Below are 23,983 nucleotides of genomic sequence, written 5' to 3' on the forward strand. Positions count from 1 at the left end.
ACATGAAAAAGAACAACAGAAATATTTTCAATTGTCTTTTATGAAGCATTAAATTATGGCTAAAGCTTTGCAGTCGTTTTATTCTGTATATATAAGCAATGTTCTCCGGAAGCACCAGCAGCTGGCGATTTCACCGGTTACATTCAATCTAGATGCCGGCTTCTTTCCCAAAAATATCAATTGAAATATTTCAAATACAACAGTTTTATTGCTTAGTAGCCAGCTACTTTGAAAATATAACTGGCTTCTAAATTTCTTCGGTAAAACACTGTATAAGGAATGGGATCCAATACTGAAAATCATATTCAAATATTCGTTGGTCATTATTCCAATATTCAATTTGTGAAACTTAGATTTAAATGTGAATGTGAATTTTAAATTAAAAGAACAGGTAGTATCCACTTACCGGTAAGATCTAGTAAATATACAAGACAATTTAAGACTCAACATTTAGATTTTTTGAAGAAACAAGAGACGTGTTCGTCAGAAACACAATGCCCCCTACTGCGCCCCTTTAAAATAATTTTGTTGTTGTTGTTGTTGACCTTTGACCTTGAAGGATGACCTTGACCTTGAACATCCACCACTCAAAATGTGCAGCTTCATGAGATACACATGCATGCCAAATATCAAGTTGCTATCTTCAATATTGCAAAAGTTATGGCCAACGTTAAAGTTTTTTTCCCGGGTGGACGGGCAGACTGACATACTGACTGACAGACACTTCAACTGCTGTATACCACCCTACAGGGGTCATAAAAACAAACAGTACTTGACGTCATACACTAGTAAATTTCAATTTCCAAATTCCAAAAAGATCGACATGCAATAATCTTACCAAATCTATTGCGTTCTGGTCTGTTTCTTTCTGCAGCCTTTTCAACCGCAGAGCCACTGCGGTAAGCTCTACCTGCACTTCTACTGCGCCTGTGACGACCTGACTTGTGATCAATATTCATAGGAACCCACTTCTGCTTGGCGCCTGAAGAACAAAGGAATCTGGTTTTTATATGGTTTGTTTTCAATCATTAAGAAAGTGAGCCTTCTGTGAAAACTGGGCTTAATGCATGTGCTTAACCCTTTCAGTGCGGGAACCGAATTTTGAAGGCCTTTGCAAACAGTTTGGATCCAGATGAGACGCCACAGAACGTGGCGTCTCATCAGCATCCAAACTGTTTGCTATTCTGATAGTATTCTTTGAAAAAAATCGAAGAAAATGCTAATTTTAAAAATTCTGCAGAAGACATTTTTGCAGAAGACAAATTTCCCAGCATGCAAAGGGTTAAATTGTTGGTCGTCTCAGATTAGCCTCATGTTTACACTAAACATGTTATCGTGCTTATCTGCACTTTGTTTTCCCTATGTCTTAATATTCTTCATCTGAAGGGCCCCTCCAGCTTTCCAAAAACATGGAACAATTAACACTGACTGCATTCCATTACTACATGTACATATAAATAAGTCCATGGACAAACATTATTTCAATTTGGGTCGATATGAATTGAAAAATACTACAGATGTTTGATATCATGACAGTATTAATTTTAATACACAAACAAAATTTATCCAAACAAGATGGCAATTATGGCCCTGAAGTGCTGAACTGAGTTAAATGTACAATTGTTGAAAACTCAACCTTGTCACACAGTTTCTAGCCTGACTTGACCCAGATGGCCTTGACATTGCCAAACATTCTGACCATGTTTGATAAATATTGAGTCTAGTACAAGTCCTCTAAAGTGGTAACAAGGCTTTTCTTAGAATCAACCTGGTGACCTAGTTTTTGGAATCACATGACCCAGATTCGAAATTAGGCTCGATAATGGTCAAAATAAACATCCAGACCATATTTCATAAAGATTGCATGATGCCATCATAAATATGGTATCAAGTGTGGTTGCAATGTTTTTTTTAAGATTCGAATGGTGACCTTGATTTGGGGCGCATGTGTCCGAGATTAAAATTTGGCCTTGATATTTCCATGATAAACACTCTGACAAAGTTCCTTGATATTTCCATGATAAACACTCTGACAAAGTTCCTTGATATTTCCATGATAAACACTCTGACAAAGTTCCTTGATATTTCCATGATAAACACTCGGACAAAGTTCCTTGATATTTCCATGATAAACACTCGGACCAAGTTCCTTGATATTTCCATGATAAACACTCGGACAAAGTTCCATCAACATCTGATAAAAAATGAAGCCTTTAGAGAGGTAATGAGCTTAAAGTTGCTGACTCACAATTGTTGAACACATACTTAGGGTGATATTGGATCACAATAATTCACATGAGCCCTTTGCGTTAAGGTCAGCTTATAACTTTGCAAAGATGTCTCAAGAATTATTCAGCCTGTTAAAATAAGGATAAGCTTAAGGTAGCGCACCTCTAATGATTTCCTGCGATTTACTTTACGATCATTGCCGATCTTCAATGATCGGTTATTTCCGAGAGATGCATTTTTTTTTTTCAAACTTCGAATTTTGATATGTGTTAACCTAATTCATTTAGAATACATTATTTTCACTATAAATATTGACTTTGATCCAATTATCATCTGAAAAATACGATTTCGCGATTTCTTCAAAGAATGACGAGCCTTTTTACCTGTTTACTTATGGATATTTTATATAAGGTTGCACTGATGTGAAGTTGTCGTGGCCGAGTGGTTAAGGCGATGGACTAGAAATCTTTTGGGATCTTCCCGCGCAGGTTCGAATCCTGCCGACATCGCATACTTTTTGCTACACGTTTTATTTCTTTTCTAACGTAATTTGATTTAATATAGCATATAAGCTATGTTTATTGTTAAATATGTTGAAAATTGTATGCACATCCTTCAATTTTTTAATTTAAAACAACGTTATGGCTAAATGGGGTAATATACTGCTGAAAATATGAATGATGCATGTTGCATTTTTATTTCAAAAAGTAAACGGTAAATCTGTCTATTTCTTGGTATTTTTGCTGTATATAGTGTTTCTATAAAAACTAAGTTTAAAATATAATTTAAATGATACCATTTTGAATTTAATGACACTTTGTTTTTAACCGACCCAATTTTTACTTGGCTGAAATCACTTACATTTCATGGCGCTATTCCATAGATAACAATTTGTAAAAAATAAATGTCTGTAAAAGAATACTTATTTCATCTTGTTAAAACTTTTAACACCTTTACTGCATCTGTACACACCAACTGCATGCCCATATTTGGAAATTTGAATGAATTATGGAACTTTTATATACCCTAGGGATGAAAATAAACTGGACAAAAGCCGAGCGTGAGGGTGGTTTTGAAAAAATAGGTATGTTTTTTTTAAAAAGCATGGAAAGCCTACCTACAAATTTGCATGTAGTTCAGTGAAATGATGCTGATTAGGAAAATAATTAATTAAATTACATTTGGATATGTGCCCATTAGGGGTGTGCTTAAGCTCACTTTTCCAATCAAAAGTTTAATTAAAGAATTATTGAAACATTACAACATTAATTTGAAGTGTATGCAAAATAAAGTTTAAACACTTCAAATACTCTTTTTTTACAACACGATAAACTTTAAAGTAGTAATATGAATCAATAAACATGGTTCAAAAAGAAATCTCAAACCTAAATTCAAGCACTTTTCAAGGACTTTCCAAGGCCAAATATTCATTTTCAAGTCCGTAAACTGTAGTTTCCTTTAAAAAAAATGCATTTTCCATTTGCTTGGATTGGTCTTTCTTGTTTAAACTTTCATCAAAAGACACTGAGTACTGAGACACTGAGTACTGTCCACTAATTAAGTTATAGAACTATCAAGTACAGTTTTGAAATGTTCAGCTAGCCCCAAAACAGCCACATAATTATGCTTTGCTATGGTACTGTCATGGAACACAACCTGAAAAAACTTTGTAATGTTTTTATTGGAATTAAAGGATGGTTGTGTGCAAACGGTATAAATACCCAAAATACTTTCGCGTTCAACATATCATTTTTTTAAACGAATTTGTCTATGGATGTCTGCGAGTTTGATACTACAGCTGAAAGTTGCGAAGGTCCTGGAATTTGAATCTTCTATCTGCACACTCTCTGCATGTGGCTGTGCCTTCCTGGTTCGACACAGATGGGCTGTTGTTTTTTAAGTCTGTTTTAGATTTAACAGTTTTAACAATAGTACCTTCCTGTTTAACAAAAAACACATCGCAGGAACCCTGTTTGCTTCTCAATTTCATGTTTTCTTTGAGCAGGGATTTCAATAGATTTTAGAAACCAGGAGTCAATGACCCCTGGATTAAAATTTTGAGGAGTCAAATTGAAAAATGCTGGGGTCAATTTTGAAGCATGTTAATTATGTTTTCGTCTGTATTATTCATTTTTTTTAGATAAAAAGATGCTCTAAGAGTAACACAATATCTTTAAAAGTTATACTTCTTCAATTATGAAATAACATTCCATGATACATAACACAACATATTTTAATGAATTTGTACACACAGATAATGACAAAATATAAATTATTGGTGCGAACAATACAGAATAAGTTTTTCAAAAACAAAACATGTTCCTTTCACAACTTGTATTATTTCTATCACTATACTATGTTTAAATGTAAAAACAATAAATGCTCATTAAAATCTACTTCATCATAACACATTTAAGTCTTTTAACACATTTAAGTAATTTAAGATATGTACAGGTAGCACCTTTTCATCATATATTTATCATCATTACATGTATATTACCATCATCCCTATCATAGCTTCTGTAACAAAATACAATCAAACTGCATGGACCGTCACCATCTAGTATATCTATTACTGTTTATCCGAATACTATTCATGTCCGAAATATGTACACTTAAGAATGCCTTACCTGTAGAAGTTTAACTTTAATAATCCAAATTTTCCTTGTTGTTATCTGGTTTAAAAAACCTAATCAAATGTTTGTTAAATCCAGTAAATGCTTTCTCCATTATTGAATAACCATTACTCGTAATTTGAATCTGTTGTTGTTGAATCGCCAGCTTTGAATTGAACGCGGGTTGAATGTTAATTTACAATACATTCGGCATTTACCATGTCGAAGGTCATGACGCAGCAATTTAATTCTACTCGGATAATTTATACATAATCAAGGAAATGTGTTTTCTCAATGTTTATGCGTAGTATTATGACTTGTTAGTATAACAAATGCACTGTGATTCCAGTTTATATAAGATGGGTGTTACTCTTAATGATCGGTTGATTTACAAACTGACAAAACTCGCTTGACTTACTAGTGGATCTACGTAATAAATGGACCTTAGATCAATTTTGTTTTTTCTTTAATTATTTTTGCCGACTTTCTTTAACCGTGCCATCTGCAAAGTCTGCAAAAACCCTGCAATTATTGGATTGTCAATCAATTATCACGTAATCACTGCTGCTAATTACGCATGCACTATTTAGACGGTGACATGTGTATTGGAAGAGATGAGATAAGATAAACAACGACCAGGGTATTCCTTCGATTATAGACCGAGTTTTAAAAACTGAAACATTAATGTCAATTAGGAGCACAACGGGATTTATTACCATGGAACTCAAGATGCTAACTGACTGACGCATGGGTCAAATTTTCTATGTGTCAAAATGACGCACGGCAGAAAAAATGGGTTGCGTCAAAAGCGAGTCGTTTTTAATTTGCTCGCGTCAAAACGCAGGATTCTGCGTCTATTGAAATCCCTGTTTGAGGGTTTTCACTTTCTTGTGGCTTTTCAAAGCGCTTTCCTCCATACCCCCGACATCAATGGTCTTCATACAGACCCAACAATGTGCTTTTTCGAATGTCATTTGTTTTCTGTACCCAGGAATATTCAGTTAACCACCCTGGTTTGAAACGACACTTCCCCTTTGCTGTGTTTTCACTCGCGAAAATTGATCTCAATGGAGAACCTCTGACGTAGCACACATAATCTGTGACGTGTACACATAACATTTCGTACTCAATATTGTACAAAACTTATATTTCGTACTCAACTTTTTGCGCGAAGGAATCTATGATACATTTTCGTAATATTTCCCATAAGAACGATTTAAGTTTATAATTAAAGCCATGATAAAAGTAATTTTGAGCAGAAATAAACATTTTCAAGGCTTTTTTACATGAACTAAGCACTTTTCAAGCACTGTTTTAAGGCCAACCGTTCTTCAAGGGCTTTTCAAGCCTAGGACTCGTTTTCAAGCACTTTTCAAGCACTGTGCGAACCCTGATAAAATAACTGACTGAAGCCAAATTGAGTAACCTGGCTTAACTTGTTCTGAGAAATTGGGGCCAGTTCTGTTTTTCCTTTGGCCTTATATATCTGATTATAAATAGCATACAATAAAAGTTTATTATTGAACACTATTAAACAAAAGTACATAACAACCGAATCAATAACTTGCTTATCTGATCAAGACATGTAAAGCACATACAACAGTCACACAATGTAACCTTGAATCATTTATTATTTAACATGTTCTCAGCAGATTTTGCATATCATAATGATGTCATGTATATATCATCAGGACATTACATGGTATTGCTGCTTTTTCAACATCTGGTGGAGAACGAATACATATAGCAAATGTTTAAGCATGATCATCATTCTCACATTTGAAATAACTAATGGTATAATGACAAAATGTGTCAGCTGTCTTACAATCTACTCCCAATTAGCTGCTGCAGTTGCAAGTCAAGGAAGGATTGTCAACAGCTAGCTACACATCCCCTATCTAATTAACCCATTTATGCCCTGTGGACTCTCCCATCCTAGTAAATTGGATCATTTATTTCCAAAATTAGAGATGTCTGCTATATTTATTTCTATATTTAGAATATTTGTTACAGAAATTCCTCTAAGCAAACAGCGCAGACCCAGATGAGCATGCGGCGTCTCATCTACATGTAGTGCAATATCAGTGTGTTTTTTTTGCTCAAAATTACAGCCAATTTTCGGCTGCTTCCCAATTGCAAAAATCCACGTTTTTTTCCCACAAATCTGACCACAAATTTCCTCAAAAAAAGCCAGATTTCCAAAAAAAAACAAAAAACAAAATTTTTTTTTTTTTTTTTAAAGAAAGAAGTCTCTTATAACTTAATTATGATTTCTTAACTCTAGATCTCAACATTATTTTTTTAACATCCTACAAAATAATTATATAACTTTAATTTAGTCTTTTTTGTCAATAAATCATTCCTAAATTTGCCACTTTTATTGTTTTAAAAAATCCCAATTTGACCCCGACTCCTTTTCTAGAAAACCCCCTGAACATGCACTTAAAAACAATATCAATTCTGTTACTTATAATCCTATTTATAATGCTTAATTTTTCCCAATTTCATGGTTTATCGCGCTTTTTTTCCCAATTTCACGGTTTATCACGCTAATTTTCCCCATTCAATTTGCACAGGCTGTAACAAATTAAAGCAAAAAAAATCACTGAATATAGTTAACAATGCTGGCTAATCAGGATGATATTTTTCATGTTTATGAAATTTTTGGTTTGATGGAAGTCACTACTAGACACATCTTGGATTAGCCTGTGCAGAAGACAAATGGCTGATCTTGGATAAGATTTTACTCACTTCATATAGCTTCACCTTTAGCTTCTAAGCTTCACAGATCTTCGTAGTTTTGAAAATTGTTATCATATTAATGTGCTAATAAAACTATCATATTTGGAATAGTTTAAAATAATTCTTATCATAAGGAAAATGATCATAATAAGAGGGCCATGATGGCCCTGAATCGCTCACCTGACTAACCAAATACAATCCCAACCCAGATTTCATCAAGATAAACATTCTGACCAAATTTCATAAAGATTAGATGAAAACTGTGACCTCTTGTCTACACAAGGTTTTTCTATTATTTGACCTAGTGACCTAGTTTTTGACCCCAGGTGACCCAAATACAATCCCAACCCAGATTTCATCAAGATAAACATTCTGATCAAATTTTATAAAGATTGGATGAAAACTGTGACCCCTTTCGTACACAAGGTTTTTCTATTACTTGACCTAGTGACCTAGTTTTCGACCCCAGATGACCCAAATACAATCCCAACCCAGATTTTATCAAGATAAACATTCTGACCAAATTTCATAAAGATTGGATGAAAACTGTGACCTCTATTGTCTATACAAGGTTTTTCTATTACTTGACCTAGTGACCTAGTTTTTGACCTAGTGACCTAGTTTTTTACCTAGTGACCTAGTTTTTGACCCCAGATGACCCAAATACAAACCCAACCCAGATTTCATCAAGATAAACATTCTGACCAAATGTCATAAAGATTGGATGAAAACTGTGACCTCTACTGTCTACACAAACAAATTGTTGACGGTTTTTCTATTATTTGACCTAGTGACCTAGTTTTTGACCTCAGATGACCCAAATACAATCCCAACCCAGATTTAATCAAGATAAACATTCTGACCAAATTTCACAAAGATTGGATGAAAACTGCGACCTCTTTAGTCTACACAAGGTTTTTCTATTATTTGACTTAGTTTTGACCTAGTGACCTAGTTTTTGTCCCCAGATGACCCAAATACAATCCCATCCCAGATTTTATCAAGATATACATTCTGACCAAATTTCATAAAGATTGGATGAAAACTGTGACCTCTACTGTCTACACAAGGTTTTTCTATTATTTGACCTAGTTTTTTACCTAGTAACCTAGTTTTTGACCCCAGATGATCCAAATACAATCCCAACCCAGATTTCATCAGGATAAACATTCTGACCAAATATCATAAAGATTGGATGAAAACTGTGACTTCTACCGTCTACACAAGGTTTTTCTATCATTTGACATATTGACCTAGTTTTTGACCCCAGATGACCCAAATACAATCCCAACCCAGATTTCATCAAGATAAACAGTCTGACCAAATTTCATAAAGATTGGATGAAAACTGCGACCTCTATTGTCTACACAAGGTTTTTCTATTATTTGACCTATTATGTGACTTAGTTTTTGACCTAGTTTTTGACCCCAGATGACCCAAATACAATCCCAACCCAGATTTCATCAAGATGAACATTCTGACCAAATTTCATAAAGATTGGATGAAAACTGTGACCTCTACTGTCTACACAAACAAATTGTTGACGGACGGACGCACACACATACGGACGCCGGACATCACATGGTCACATAAGCTCACCATGTCACTTCGTGACAGGTAAGCTAACAAAAAAAATTCTGCCCAGGGGGTTGAACCCAGGACCTCTGGAATCAGAAGCTGACTTTCTATCACTACGCCATGCAGGCTTATGGTAGTAGTATTTTAAACTATGATGGTAATACATAGTTTTGCGTAATTATCACTGAAAAGCGTAACAAAACACTTACTACGAATTATTTTGCTTGTTTGATTTTAAGGAATACATTCATTTTCAAATCCATGACCTTGTTTTTTTTCCGCAAGACTGTGAACAAGTCCTTTTGAAGTCCCAATAAAGATGAATGGGTGAAATTAAGCCTTGGACAGACATTAACATAAATTCTAGGAAAACTGTAATTAAAGGTTTAAACTTAATGTATTCCCTCTGAAAAGAATTTTGTTTATTTAAAGCACTTTTAAAAACAAAAATGCTGTACTTAACGTCAAACAATTTGTAAACACTAGCTTTGTACTATAATATACTTCTAATCGTCATAAGCTAGTCAAGTCACTTGGCTATAAAATATCTTGTACAGTATCCAAATTTTGAAAAAATCATTCTTTTCATAGAAAACTAAATTATTACAATACATACCAACCATAAACAAATAATTTATCGTACAGTCGAAACTGACCTAATGACCACTTGAGAAAAACGGTCACCTGTCCATAACGGCCAATATATTCCACTCCGAAATTCATGTTTGAACTGAAAACAACGGTCATGCGTCGGTCGTCTCGAAAATTAAAAACACATCATATCATTAATTTTGTCCGTCTATATTGCGGGAAAAGCGTCTGATATTGGTAAATGCCTTTGATATTATAAAAGCGGCCCACTGCGAGTAAACAAATAATAGGGTGTTGAGAAACGGTCGAAACAAAGGATCACGATCGCCGTTTGTGCATCCATGACTGGTAAGTAAAATTGTCTCACCATTATTACATTTATTGACTTTGCATTTTGACTGCATGAAACAGGTGAATTAACAATAACAATAATAATAGCAATTATCGTCCGCAGAAATTACGCATGAGCACGTGACAAAGTCAATTGATCTTTATCGCTGATTAAGTGTTTAAAACAACATTGAACTGGCAAGTGTTATGGCGTCGAGTGAATTGTTTGATTGTTGCGAGTGAGAATGGTTGCGTGTGTTTTGAAGTTTTTTGCGTGATAAGTTATCTTATTTTTGTGCATGATGTTCTATGTCTTTTTGATAAAGAATGAAAGATTGTTTGTATTTTGTATGATTTTGATGAATGAAAATGCTGTTTCTGTGATGTTTGCGTACAAATAAATCTTAACAAAATTTGTGCGTCTTTTTCTTTGAATGAAAGCGGTACAGTTACACCGTAATATCGCTTTTTATGACAGCCAATCCGCTTTTTAGACTTGTTTGGACGTGACATCAATGGCAGGTGACAAGCTTTATTTACTGAATGATCGAGTTGCATGAGAAAACTATTATACTAGCGTTGATAAACATTGATTTAGTTTAACAATATGAAATTAAATCAATCTTTTAAGATACTATTCTGTAATATTCAATATAAGTTATTTCTTTTATTATGCTTAGTTATCGGCAATGAGCCTTTGTTTTACACTGTATGCAAATGACTGGGTGGGGTAACGACGTAGCAATACTACTAACTGACCAACTATCTTAAAATTGTGATCTGAAAACAACGGTCACCTGTTGACAACGGTCACTTTGGTCATTTCCCTTGACTGACCGCTGTTCTCAGGTTTGACTGTATACCTTTTTTTAAGCACAAGTTTTCTGAACTGGTTTAAATATTCAACACATCAACTAGTTTTCTGAACTGGTTTAAATATTCAACCCAAGAACTGGATTCTTGAAAACATGCATGTGGTTTACATTTTCTCCCACAAGACACTAGGCCATAATAATCAACAATACAAGTATTTAAAACATTTTCTCTTTTTTCAAGAAAATGCAAAATACAATTCGTCCATTATGCTTTATGTTATGTATTTGTTAAATCATGGTTAAAGTTATTGTTTCCTTGCCAAACCTTATTTGTATCTTTAAAATCTGTTATGCCTACAACACTCCTAAACTGTTGCTTACCCTTTCTCTTTGGTGTCTTACTGCCCTCGTCATTGGAGGAATTGTTCTCCTTGTTCTCCTTTGATGAATCGTCGCCCCCTGAGTCACTATTTGACTGGTTATTGCTGGTGTTAGTGGCAGGAGGGCTGGGCAGGGGCGGTTGACTGGTTGCCACCGGTGGGGCTGGTTTCATGGTGGGCGGCGCAGTTTTTCCCTTCAACAAGGTAGGAGAGGTCACTTCGGTCACTTCACTTAAGGCTGGCCAGTTCTCATCACTTAAATTGCTAGTGTCCTGGAAAATAACAAGAGATTTTTGTTTAATTATGCAAATACAAATAAATCAACCATACCTTCTCAAGGTCATAAACCAAAACAATGTTTCTATATTTAATAGCAGCGACCTTGACCTATCCAAGCACATATGGAATACATGTATCAAGTTTCACTTCAATTGCTGATTATATGTATAAGTTACAGAGACAAATTATAACAAGACTATTGTCAAGCAATATAAGTCCCCTACCGGCTCCACCATTGTCAGAAATTCCATTTTCAGAATTTTTTATTTTATTTGTTGCCATAGCAACCAGAATTGTTGACGTAGGAACAAAATGAAATGACGTGCATATTGTCCATATTGCCATCTATCCATGTTTCAAGTTTCATGAAAAAATATTTATAACTTTAAAAGTTATCGCAGGATCCAGAACACCACCATTTTCAGCAGTATTTCTAGTCTATTTGTTGCCATAGCAACCAGAATTTTTGACATAGGAACGAAATGAAATGACGTGCATAATGTCCATATTGACATCTATCCATGTTTTAAGTTTCATGAAAAAATATTAAGAACTTTTAAAGTTATCGCAGGATCCAGAAAAGTGTGACAGACAGACTGACAGACTGAGCGCAAACTATAAGTCCCCTCCGGTGAAACCGGTAGGGGAATAATTATTATTATCCAAAGGGACATGGCAATATCCCAAAAAATGGTGCAAAAACAACACATTTGAATGAAATTCCACAAACCATTTCTGAAAATTTCAACTTGCATATATTATTAATTTAATTTCTACGTGTAAAAGTGCCCCTAATTGTTACAAGTTTCAAACTAGATTTACAAAAGTTGGCCCATAGGGTAATTTTAATATGGAGACTTCATGTTTTAAGTTTGTGATGAATAAATAAGAATGAAATACCTCAAGCCATTCCTAAGAAACTACCTAGCATAAAAAACATTCACCTTGCTTAGACACTTTAAAATGTTCTTGTCAACACAGTAAAAGTACTAGGTACCTAAAAGATTCGTTTAAAGGATTCAACCTATGTATCCGTGTTCATTATAAATGTAGGAAAATAACTTATTAAATGACAGCTGAAGTGTAAGTAATGGACAAGAAACCTAAATTGTGTATATAATAAATGTTTCCTTGGAAATACTTAAGGTGGAGCGCACCTTTGCTTGCCTGTTGACAGCATTTGAGTGAGTATCTTTGAGCTCCGGCACTGGAGACTTCTTTGGTTCCGCCACCTTCACTGCTGGAGCTGCTGTTGAAAAAATATATTTATGCCAATATAATAATTGAGCCAAACTCTAGGAAAAAAGGGCTTAATGCATGAGCATAATGTATTGTCCCAGATTAGCCTGTGAAGTCATGTTACAACAATTTCTGTTTAATGGATTTTTTAAGGATGTCTTTTTTTGGAAAAAGTGTTGTCCCTGATAAGCCAACACGGCAGATGTCCATGATGAATCAAGTATACACCCTTTAATCTGCAACAGCAGGGGGTATAACAAATTGAATCCCTAACGAAATAATCATCCTCATTATAGTACATAATTATGGTATTAAGCTCATTAAAGAACTGGACTGCAGGTTATTTTGCTATATTCATCTTATAAATTAATTATTTGTATTTTACAGATAATATTTCATTTAAAGCTTCTTCACATACTTTTAGCTGATTGGCTAAAAACATTCCCACAGCCTTTAATTTTATTGGGTTCATATGATTTATAACAACAACAAACGTGATATATACATGTACATTGCTCTGAGCATGTAACATTCTTCAACTTTAACTATCACATACTTGTAAAAATTGAGATCTGTACCTTTCCATTTATAATAAGGTCAAACTGCAAGTTTATATTTAAACTTTTCTGGGGCACACAAGTCATGATCAAAGTTTATTTATCTTGTTTTCTTCATTCTTCACCAGATAAAATTGGCCAGACAGTAGTTGTTAGCTAGAGCTTATTATAGCCCAAAGACACAGCGCCTATCAAACAATCAACATGTCATTGTAACACTTTATTTCAACCAGTAAATGCATATCAGCTGACAAAAGTGAATTAAACTACTAGTTAAGCAGAATTTGTTCATGCTCAATGTCAATTAAATTATATGTTCAAATAGCTGTAGGGCCCTTCCATATTTAACCTGTTTACACCTTACTGTTGTTTCCCATTTGAATTATCGCAGGGCCCTTGCGGGCAATCAAGGGAAGCTACCCACATCCCTCATGAGGGGCAATTTTTGTGCCATTTCCCTTTTATGGGAGATTATTTAACTTAATCTCTCATTACTACAATTATATAATAATGTTTGCACTTGATTTATTGCCTTTTTTTATAATTTGACACTCAAATGAGACTATATTGTAATACAATTGTAATGATGAATTATAAAGTGAATGTCAATATAACAGAAGCAGGGCTATAGAAAGCAAGCGTATTTGCGTTATTACGCAATTAAAATAACCAAAAACATAATTAAATTCAAGCGTACAAAAACTCAAATATAAATTTAATAACGTAATTCCTGTAAAAAACCTTGCGTCACAAAAAGCAATTCCTATGAAAACCGGGCGTATTTTTTAGACTGGTTATTTTCCATACAAAAATGTATCTGATAGTTTATAATTATGCCGTCCTATGAAGAAAAGAAGGAAGTCTTTCCAGCTGTTATAAATCTTTGGGGTAATATTGTAATTATTCGTAGACCCGTCAGATTTCTACTTTCATTTTCAAAGTATTTAACTCAAAATGACCCGAAAACGGGGTGCACTGCTTTGAACAGCCATCACTTATCAATTGTGCAGCGATTGTCATGAACTCGGTCTTATTCAACCCAAAAATGAATAAACTTTCATCACGAATTCAGTAATTGTTTGATGTTATGTACAGGTACCTTTTTGAACTCCATTTGCATAAATAATGTAGTAACCTTAGTAGATTTTTATTTTATTATATAATTTTGTCATTCCTTAAATAACTCAATTGAGTTTAAAAAAACCGGGGGGTGAAAAACCAAATTAAGCTCAAAAGTAGGGGGTGCAAATTTTTGCTAAAACTCTATTGACTTTACAAAAACCCAATTGTTGTTAAAAACAGGGGCTGAATTACCCAATATACCCCAAAAATTATCTATAGCCCTGCAGAAGTAAAACTCCTGTTTCTCCAGCAGTATTTCTCTCACATTTTACACACACAAACATGGTCCTTTATTTATTTCAAATGACTGTTTTCAGTGCTAAAATAATTATAGAAGACATATTTTCTTCTGTCATCTCTGAACTAGTCAGCCAATATGTTATCATATGACGCCGATGCCTGTGTGCCTGTTTGGTTTTTATTAGGTGAATCATTGCTATTGGCTAATACTGTTTGTTTGAAGAGAACATCAAATGTTTGCACTAGGCAATCTTTTTTTATTAAGCTTTATAAATCGTTAACGGTGTAGATATTACATCATTCAAGTGCACAAAACGCAATATTTAGCTTCTACAGCCATATCAATGAGGCTTGAAAACACAAACAAAAACAAAAATTAGTGCGAAAAAGTGTGGGAAGACATAGAAATATGGCAGTAAACAAGAGGGCCTGAAAGGCCCAAAGTCGCTCACCTGAGATTCAAAGGAACTGACCTGTTCTGTGCAGCCCAAAATGTCATTAGAACAATATGTTCTTACCAACTTTCATGACTAGTGAACACCCTGGCAGTCCCGTTTTTCAACAGACCAGAACCATTTTCATACGAATCCAAGATATCATTTAAACAAATTTACTGACAAAGTTTCATGAAGATTCATAAGTGGATACAAGGAAAAATGCCCCGCCCACTGGTGGCCATGTTTTTCAAGCAACTGCAACCACTTTCGAACTTGTCCAAAATATCATTGGGACAAATTTTCTGACAAAGTTTCATGATGATCGTACAATAAATATGGCTTCTAGAGTGTTAACAAGGTTTAAATATAGCTATACAAGGAAAAATGCCACGCCCCCATGGCAGCCATGTTTTTCCACCAACCAGAACCATTTTCGAACTCACCCAAGATATCATTGGGACAAATCATCTGACCAAGTTTCAAGATGATCGGACAATAAATGTGGCCTCTAGAGTGTTAACAAGGTTTTACTAAAGCATCATATATAGCCATATTTGGAAAAATGCCCCGCCCCTGGTGGCCATGTTTTTTAAGCAACCGAAACCATTTTCGAACTATCCAAGATATCATTAGGACAAATCTTCTGACCAAGTTTCATGAAGATTGGAAAATAAATGTGGCCTCTAGAGTGTTAACAAGGTTTTACTATAGCCATATAAGGAAAAATGCCCCGCCCCCTGGCAGCCATGTTTTTCAACCAACTGGCATCATTTTTGAACTCATCCAAGATATTATTGGGGTGAATCTTCTGACCAAGTTTCATGAAGATCGGACAATAAATGTGGCCTCTAGAGTGTTAACAAGATTTTACTATAGCCATATAAGGAAAAATGCCCCGCCCTTGGCAGCCACGTTTTTCAAGCAAACGTAACCATTTTTCGAACTCATCCAAGATATCATTGAGACCAATCTTCTGACCAAATTTCATGAAGATTGGACAATAAATGTGGCCTCAAGAGTTTTCACAAGGTTTTACTATAGCCATATATAGCTATATAAGGAAAAATGCCCCGCCCCTTGGCAGCCATGTTTTTCAAGCAAACGTAACCAATTTCGAACTCATCCAAGATATCATTGAGATCAATCTTCTGATCCAATTTCATGAAGATTGGACAATAAATGTGGCCTCTAGAGTGTTAACAAGGTTTTACTATAGCTATATGAGGAAAACTGCCCCGCCCCCTGGCGGCCATGTTTTTTCACCGATCTGGACCATTTTCGAACTCGTCCAAGATATCAATGAAACCAATGTTTTGACCAAGTTTCATGATTATTGGGCAAAAATTGTGACTTAAAGAGTGTTCACAAGGTTTCTCTATAGCCATATAAGGAATACTGCCCCGCCCCCTGGCCGCTATGTTTTTCAATGGACCGGAACCATTTTTGAACTCAACCAACACATCATTTAGACAAACATTTTGACAAAGTTACATGAAGATTGGGCATCAAATGTGACTTCTACAGTGTTCACAAGGTTTTTCTTTTTTTGACCTAGTGACCTAGTTTTTGACCCAGCATGACCCAGTTTCGAACTCAGTTGAGGTATCAATGGGACAGATAATCTGACCAAATTTCATGAAGATCAGACAATAAATGTGGCCTCTATAGTGTTAACAAGGCAAAATGTTGACGACGGACGACGCAAGACGGACAAAAAGCGATCACAAAAGCTCACCATGAGCACGTTGTGCTCAGGTGAGCTAAAAACACACATAAAGGGCCCTGTAACATCAAGACAATTGACAACTCTGAAATTTTTCTACATGTTCAACAATTTAAAGAGAAATGTCAGCAATTTTCCTAACAATCTGACTGTGAAGTTGTTTGAAAATCAAGTTTAACAAGACTATTGTCAAGCAATATAAGTCCCCAGATTTATATATATATATATATATATTTGTAGCCATAGCAACCATTATTTTTGACGATGGAAAAAAATGAAATGACGTGCTAATGTCTATATTGCCATCTATCAATGTTCCAAGTTTCATGAAAAAATATTAAGAACTAAGTTATCGCAGGATCCAGAAAACCACCATTTTCAGCAGTATTTCAAGTCTATTTGTTGCCATAGCAACCATATTTTTTGACGTAAGAACAAATTGAAAGTACATGCATAATGTCCATATTGCCATGTATCCATGTTCCAAGTTTCATGAAAAAATATGAAGAACTTTTTAAGTTATCACAGGATCCAGAAAAGTGTGACGAACAGACTGACAGACAGACTGACGGAGCGCAAACCATAAGTCCCCTCCGGTGAAACTGGTAGGGGTTTAAAAATCCTTCTTATTTTTCCAAACAAAAGAGCATATTTAACACCCATCTTTCCCATGTCTGACATGAACTAAGTAATATAATTGTTCTTAACACAATTCTCACCATTGTGCATCTACATATGAAGTTTCAAAGTTGTAAGTGGAAGCACTTAGATTTTAGAGCCAATGTAAAGGTTTTAGCACGACGCCAGGGGACGGCGAGCAGGCTATGACAATACCTCGGGTTTTCTCAGAAAACAGCCTCGCTAAAAAAGTATGTACATTGTTTAAAACAAAATGATCACACTCTTCGAGCTAACATTCTAAATAACACTCATATTGGCTACTAATTTCAAATTTCTTAGCGACAAACTAGACAAAATGAGACAATAAAAGATTGGAAAACTAGTACATCTTAAATTTCAAATGTTTATTTAAAGTGCCAATCCCGACATTATGAGAAACTTCAATATTGTTAACTAAAAATACTAAATTAATGCTTATTTTTTGTACCGCAGATGAGCCATTTAGTTAATGCTTTAGTGGAGTCTGCAACTTACATCTGATTGATCTCTTGAAGTGTGAATTCTGAGATTTATTATCATTAACTTCTCAAACACATGAAACATACACATACACGGGGGTGGGTTTGGGTGGGCAGCCCCCTCCATACGTTGATGTTTTTTGTCATTTACTTTTGATGTTTTTCTGGTGTTTTTTAGTCCATTCAATAGTCCATTCAAGAAACCCCCAGTTATAAAGTCATTAATTACGGCTTTTATTATTTGTGTTAACCTGTTCAGGCTAAGTTACACATAATCCAGACAAAGTTATCAGTACTTGACTTTTGAATACTAGGACAAGCTGTTTCATTGCTGAATTTGACCTTAACTAAGTTTGACCTTGACCTTTAAGGTAGAAAACAGATGTAACACTCAACTAGCCATCTTCTACACAATGGTCATGAACAAATATGAAAGAATGGCAATGATGAAAGATTTTTTTTATTATAAGTACTTACAAGCAATTTAACAGTAAAATGATCTTTGAGGTAGGAAGATCAGTGTAACATGTGACACATCGTCTTATGAAGCTTATCATGTGTGCCTAATTATTTATAAATCTTTTTAAATATGGCACTTATTGCCCGGACAAACAATTGTAAGCTGTATAATGGTTGAATTAGATCTTTGACCTCTAAATGTGACCTTAGTCTTTGAGGTATCGAGACCAGTGTTGCCATATGTCGTCTTATAATGGTATTATGGCGTTCAACTGCACCGAGATAATTAAAAATCCATCAATATATGGTGAAATGATGGCAGAGACATAAATTTTTGACAAATATCAAACTCCATTTTAATATGGTTATAAGCATTTTCAGAGAGTTTGGTGACGATCGCATGAAAACTGGTTGAGTTTGACATAGTAAACCAAAAAGTGCAGACTGACATAAAAATGTACTGCTCTCATGACTGATAATACATCACTTTAAAATATGTACATGTATCTGAATACGCTTGTCACGAGTCAAGTTGGCTGTTTTCATAGCTGATTGGCATTCATATGCTTAGTGCAATCATTATTGTTTAAACATGTATATATTTTCTATATGAGCATAGAAAATGCATTAATTGAATATGTTATTTATAATAAGCATGTGCAATAAAAAAACTGTCCCATAAATTATAATTGGCAATAAGATAAACTTTTACCATTAAGTAAACTGATAAAAATCTTGCACATATGTTAACCTATTTCTCAATGAAATGTCAAACTAAACAGGAATTTGCTGAACCACCCATGCATAGACAAGGAAAGAAAAGCACTAAAATACTTGTACAAGTGCTGCATATTAATTACATAAAATAAACCAAATTAAATGTGTACATGATATCAAAAGCCAAAATGTCTACTGTTACCTGCCACTATATCACACCACATTTTTGCAGTTCAGTTCAGTTAGGGCCTAGCAATAATAATGTTAAGTGAGGTTATGTGTATCCTGTTTGAATGACAAAAATATTTCACTGTAAGCTATTGCTAAACTCCATTAACCACACCACAGCCATTTAGAAAACAGCACCTGTTTAACAGCTATCATTACAAGAAACAACTACTGTTGAAGCAGTTCACATTAGCAAATTGATTTCCAGAAACAGGCATCAATTAAGAGTGCAATTTGACAATATGGACCATGTTTTAAATATCATGGCATTCTAAGAAAACAGAAAATCCATTTGAAAATGTCACCCATGTTCATTAAAACTAAAAAATGTGTCCCTACAGGGTTGCTTTCCACTGTAATCTAGCATATACACAAACACATGTGACCACTATCTCCTCCCATATGGTTGTGCAACTTCGTGTTCAACATAACCTGACATTACCTAGGGGCAATCAAACCAGACTGGCATGCAGTAAAGAGAGGTAACCAGCTCTTATTTGCTGAAATTATAATGGCGGAGTTGCGCAATCATGTGTGACAATGTTCATTGAAAAGAGGCAGAATAAAAAAGGTCTTACATCCACTACCTTAAGCTGTAGGAGTGTATGTCTCGGCTACATAAATTTGTAAGTGTCCTTTTTGTTCCACATGCAGAGAGCAGGATTGCAACTTTGATTTTATACTTTCACTATGCCAAACATCTTAACAAAAAACAAACATATCCAGAAATATGTGAATTATCCATTCTATAAAAAAGACCATTCACATTTTTATGTTCACTGTTTCTCTTTCACATTCTGACAAATATAATAAGTTATTCAATGTGATTTGTTCAGAAAATGGGTCATGTTGTTTGCATTAAATATTATTGAAGCACATGTTTTTCATTCAAAACAGTTTTGGGAAATAGCAAACAATGAGCACACTTTGCTGACGATCACTATGTCAGTCGTTTCGTTTTTGACAACTTTGCAGTGTTCATGCATGAAAACCAAAATCATTCAACCTCAACCGATCATACCAATTGCTGAAAAATATAAGTGTTGTTGTTTTGCTAACAAATGCTTCAAAATTGAGGATACAAGTGTGTCCAGTATTATATTTACTAAGGGGGATTTTCTATGGATAGGAGATGAACAAAAATTTTTTTTTCGAAACCTTCCATTGGGAATTTTTAGCTCCAATTTGGGAAAACATATACTTTATTCCATTGGGAATGGGTCCCGTTACCGGACTAGATTTTGAATGAAAAAAAACACTGAGTTTAAGCAATTTACAGAGACTTTGTTAATTAAATTTAGGTATCAAGTTACCATTAATGTTGCACATAAAATAGTGGTTACACTGAAGTCGGCAAAACTAAACTTTTTGTCCTCATAGCCGATGGGGCAATGAAACATTCAACTTTTCATTACCAGACAGGTTTCATACAGATTTTCTCCAATGAAGTTCAAGCACTTTTTAAGCACTTTTCAAGGGAAAAAATCCAAATTCAAGCACTTTTTTAGTCCGACCTACTGAAAACTGTATATTTAAGGCCACAATTAAAATATTGTTGGTTTGCCCTTTACCGACCCTAGATTTAACAGGTGGTTAGGTAGGTAGGAAAATTATTTTATTTCATTTGAGAAATTATATGTTTAATACACTAATTGTCTATGAATATTTAAAACACTGTTATGAAAGGACTGTTGCAATGTACGAAGCCCTATGTAGCTTAACATTATCTAATTGTTTGCTGTTTTCTTGCATATATTAATATCAAATACATGTGTGTGTGTTATTACATCAAATATGTGTTCAATAAATGATGTTTATTGCTCAAATGTATTTGTCATTATTTAACTGCCAGACTGCTTTTATTTTTTACCTAAACATTTACCCTAATTAGCATACAACAAGCATTGAAGGAGTGTTACGAAAGACAGCCTAAAGCCTTCAATGGAATAATTCAGACATGGCGAAAGGCCGTCACATTTTACAGGCCAGACTGGCCTACCAGGAGAAAAAAATTTACAGGCCATTTGAAATTTTCACAGGCCTCAATTTTAAGTGTTTGACCGGGAAGTGCATAGAGCCATTAGTTTTGGCACGGCAAAGTAAATTCACAAAAGGGCAAACATAAGCATGAAAACTTGATTTGGGGAAATAAATTAAGCATGTTAGTTTCAGTTTGTGGATATATTAATGCTTTAAACATGTATACTTAAGTGTTGTTGATGTATTTAGCTAAGAGAAATTAATATATTAAATAAGTTTACCTTTAAATATCCATTTCACTAACATGCTGCCGCTGCCACTACAGTAAACTGTATAGAGTGGCAAACATAATAAAGCAGAATATGCACATGAATCTGATTAAACACAGATCCACTTACATATTAATCGAACCATGTTTGTCTTTTTTTTGCATTTTCGAATGATAATCCTGTAACTGTTAGATGTATTTTTCTATCGCGAGTAGATTGCATTCCAATTTTCAAACACTTGTTCTGTGAAATTTAGTACATACATTCCAAACAAGAGATGTGTTTGTCAGAAACACAATGCCCCCTATTGCGCCGCTTTGAAGCAATAAATTTGACCTTTGACCTTGATGGATTACCATGACCTTGACCTTTCACCATTCAAAACGTGCAGCTTCATGAGATACACATGCATGCCAAATATCAAGTTTCTATGTTCAATATTTAAAAAGTAATATCAAAACTTTAATGTAAGGTTAAAGTTTTTTGTTGTTGTTTTTTTTACCTTTGACCTTGAAGGATGACCTTGACCTTTCACCACTCAAAATGTGCAGCTCCATGAGATACACATGCATGCCAAATATCAAGTTGCTATGTTCAATATTTCAAAAGTTATTCCAAAACTTAAATGTAAGGTTGAAGTTTTGATGACAGAATGACGGACAGTCAGGCCAAAAACAATATACCCCCGATCTATCGATCCGGGGGCATAAAAAAGAGTTTTATAAGTATCTAAAACGTATGCTCCATTGTAAAATGACACGCGCTTTTCATTAATTAATACTAATTATATGACGTCTGTCGCAATTTCGATAGTTTTTGTCCTCGCTGAGCATCGTTATTTCTTTTACTTGTCCGCCATCTTGGATCACGTTAACAACATGTGTGCAACAAACGTAAAATCGTATATGTCCGACTACTATCGCGAACCAACAGCTAAGTATGATGTCGTTAGGCGAGATGCCATTTTCACTGAACACAGCCGATCGCAATGATGGTAATAGACGCTTGCATTAATGTGCATTCTGGGGCATATGAAATTCCAACCATCGGAGCGACCTAGATCGGTCAGGGGCGATAAGAATGGACAGAGATATAAATACGCACACAAATATATATTGCAGTCAGCTCTTTTATGATCTGCGACAAAAAAAATGAAAATAAAAAATATACGTTTTCAGAAATCGCAATAAAATATTTTGGGTCGGGGGGTAAAAAGTGAGTCGGTCAGTAAAGGGCAAACAAACTTAATTTTAATTTAGGCTTTCTTTTGTGTACAATACTGACAACATTTTCGCTAAATTGGTCTCTTCTTGCTTAACATTCTATGTGACTTACAACAGCCTGCACTACCCTGCTACAGTAACATGGCTAAAAGTGAGGAAGGTTGAAAAAGTCTGAAAAAAACCCTGGGGGCCAGGTGGCTGGAAGGCCCCTGGTCAGCTCCTGGGCGATTCCCTGGTTGGGGGCCCAGGGTGCCTAAGGCCCCCGGAAGCTCCTGGAAACAAGATGTGTTTGTGAAACACAATGTCCCCCTATATGACGTTTGACCTTGAAGGATGACCTTGACCTTGTGAAGGATGACCTTGACCTTTCACCACTCAAAATGTGCAGCTCCATGAGATACACATGCATGCCAAATATCAAGTTGCTATCTTCAATATTGCAAAAGTTTTCATAAAATAAGCGATTTGGGCCACATATATTTGACCTCTGACCTTGAAGGATGACCTTGACCTTTCATCACTCAAAATGTGCAGCTCCATGAGATGCACATGCATGCCAAATATCAAGTTGCTATCTTCAATATTGCAAAAGTATTTATAAAATAAGCGATTTGGGCCACATATATTTGACCTCTGACCTTGAAGGATGACCTTGACCTTTCACCACTCAAAATGTGCAGCTCCATGAGATACACATGCATGCCAAATATAAAGTTGCTATCTTCAATATTGCAAAAGTATTCATAAAATGAGCGATTTTGGCCACATATATTTGACCTCTGACCTTGAAGGATGACCTTGACCTTTCACCACTCAAAATGTGCAGCTTCATGAGATACACATGCATGCCAAATATATAGCAAAAGTTATTGCAAAATGTTAAAGTTGGCGCAAACAGACCAACAGACCAACAGACAGGGCAAAAACAATATGTCCCCCACTACTATAGTGGGGGACATAAAAAGCATTTTAGATGGCCAAGGAATGCACTATCCTGGCTTTAAATTTGGAACACAAATTAAGTCCAGAAATTAATATTAGAATTTAGAACGAGTGAGAATGAATGATAATCATATCTTATACACCATATT

The 23,983-nt window shown here is 34.9% G+C and overlaps 1 protein-coding gene and 1 non-coding gene across 9 annotated transcripts in view; one reads left to right on the top strand and one right to left on the bottom strand.

Annotated features, from left to right (window-relative positions):
- The window catches only part of LOC127876026 (la-related protein 1B-like), a 91,474-nt gene that overhangs the window by 29,737 nt on the left and 37,754 nt on the right, over positions 1 to 23,983 (bottom strand). The window contains exons 1-5 of one of the 8 annotated variants that reach the window (XM_052420861.1): positions 19,760 to 19,796; positions 19,395 to 19,441; positions 12,717 to 12,808; positions 11,282 to 11,552; positions 839 to 982 (exon numbers count right to left, since the gene is read on the bottom strand). In XM_052420861.1, the coding sequence (XP_052276821.1) occupies positions 839 to 982; positions 11,282 to 11,552; positions 12,717 to 12,808; positions 19,395 to 19,416 (529 nt within the window). In that variant the 5' untranslated portion in view covers positions 19,417 to 19,441; positions 19,760 to 19,796. The other 7 variants (XM_052420863.1, XM_052420858.1, XM_052420859.1 and 4 more) reach the window with 7 other exon arrangements.
- Trnas-aga (transfer RNA serine (anticodon AGA)) lies at positions 2,657 to 2,738 on the top strand. Its single transcript has one exon. It is a non-coding gene; the product is annotated as a tRNA-Ser (tRNA).

Source organism: Dreissena polymorpha, chromosome 4, assembly GCF_020536995.1.
Source record: "Dreissena polymorpha isolate Duluth1 chromosome 4, UMN_Dpol_1.0, whole genome shotgun sequence".
Taxonomy (NCBI): domain Eukaryota; kingdom Metazoa; phylum Mollusca; class Bivalvia; order Myida; family Dreissenidae; genus Dreissena; species Dreissena polymorpha.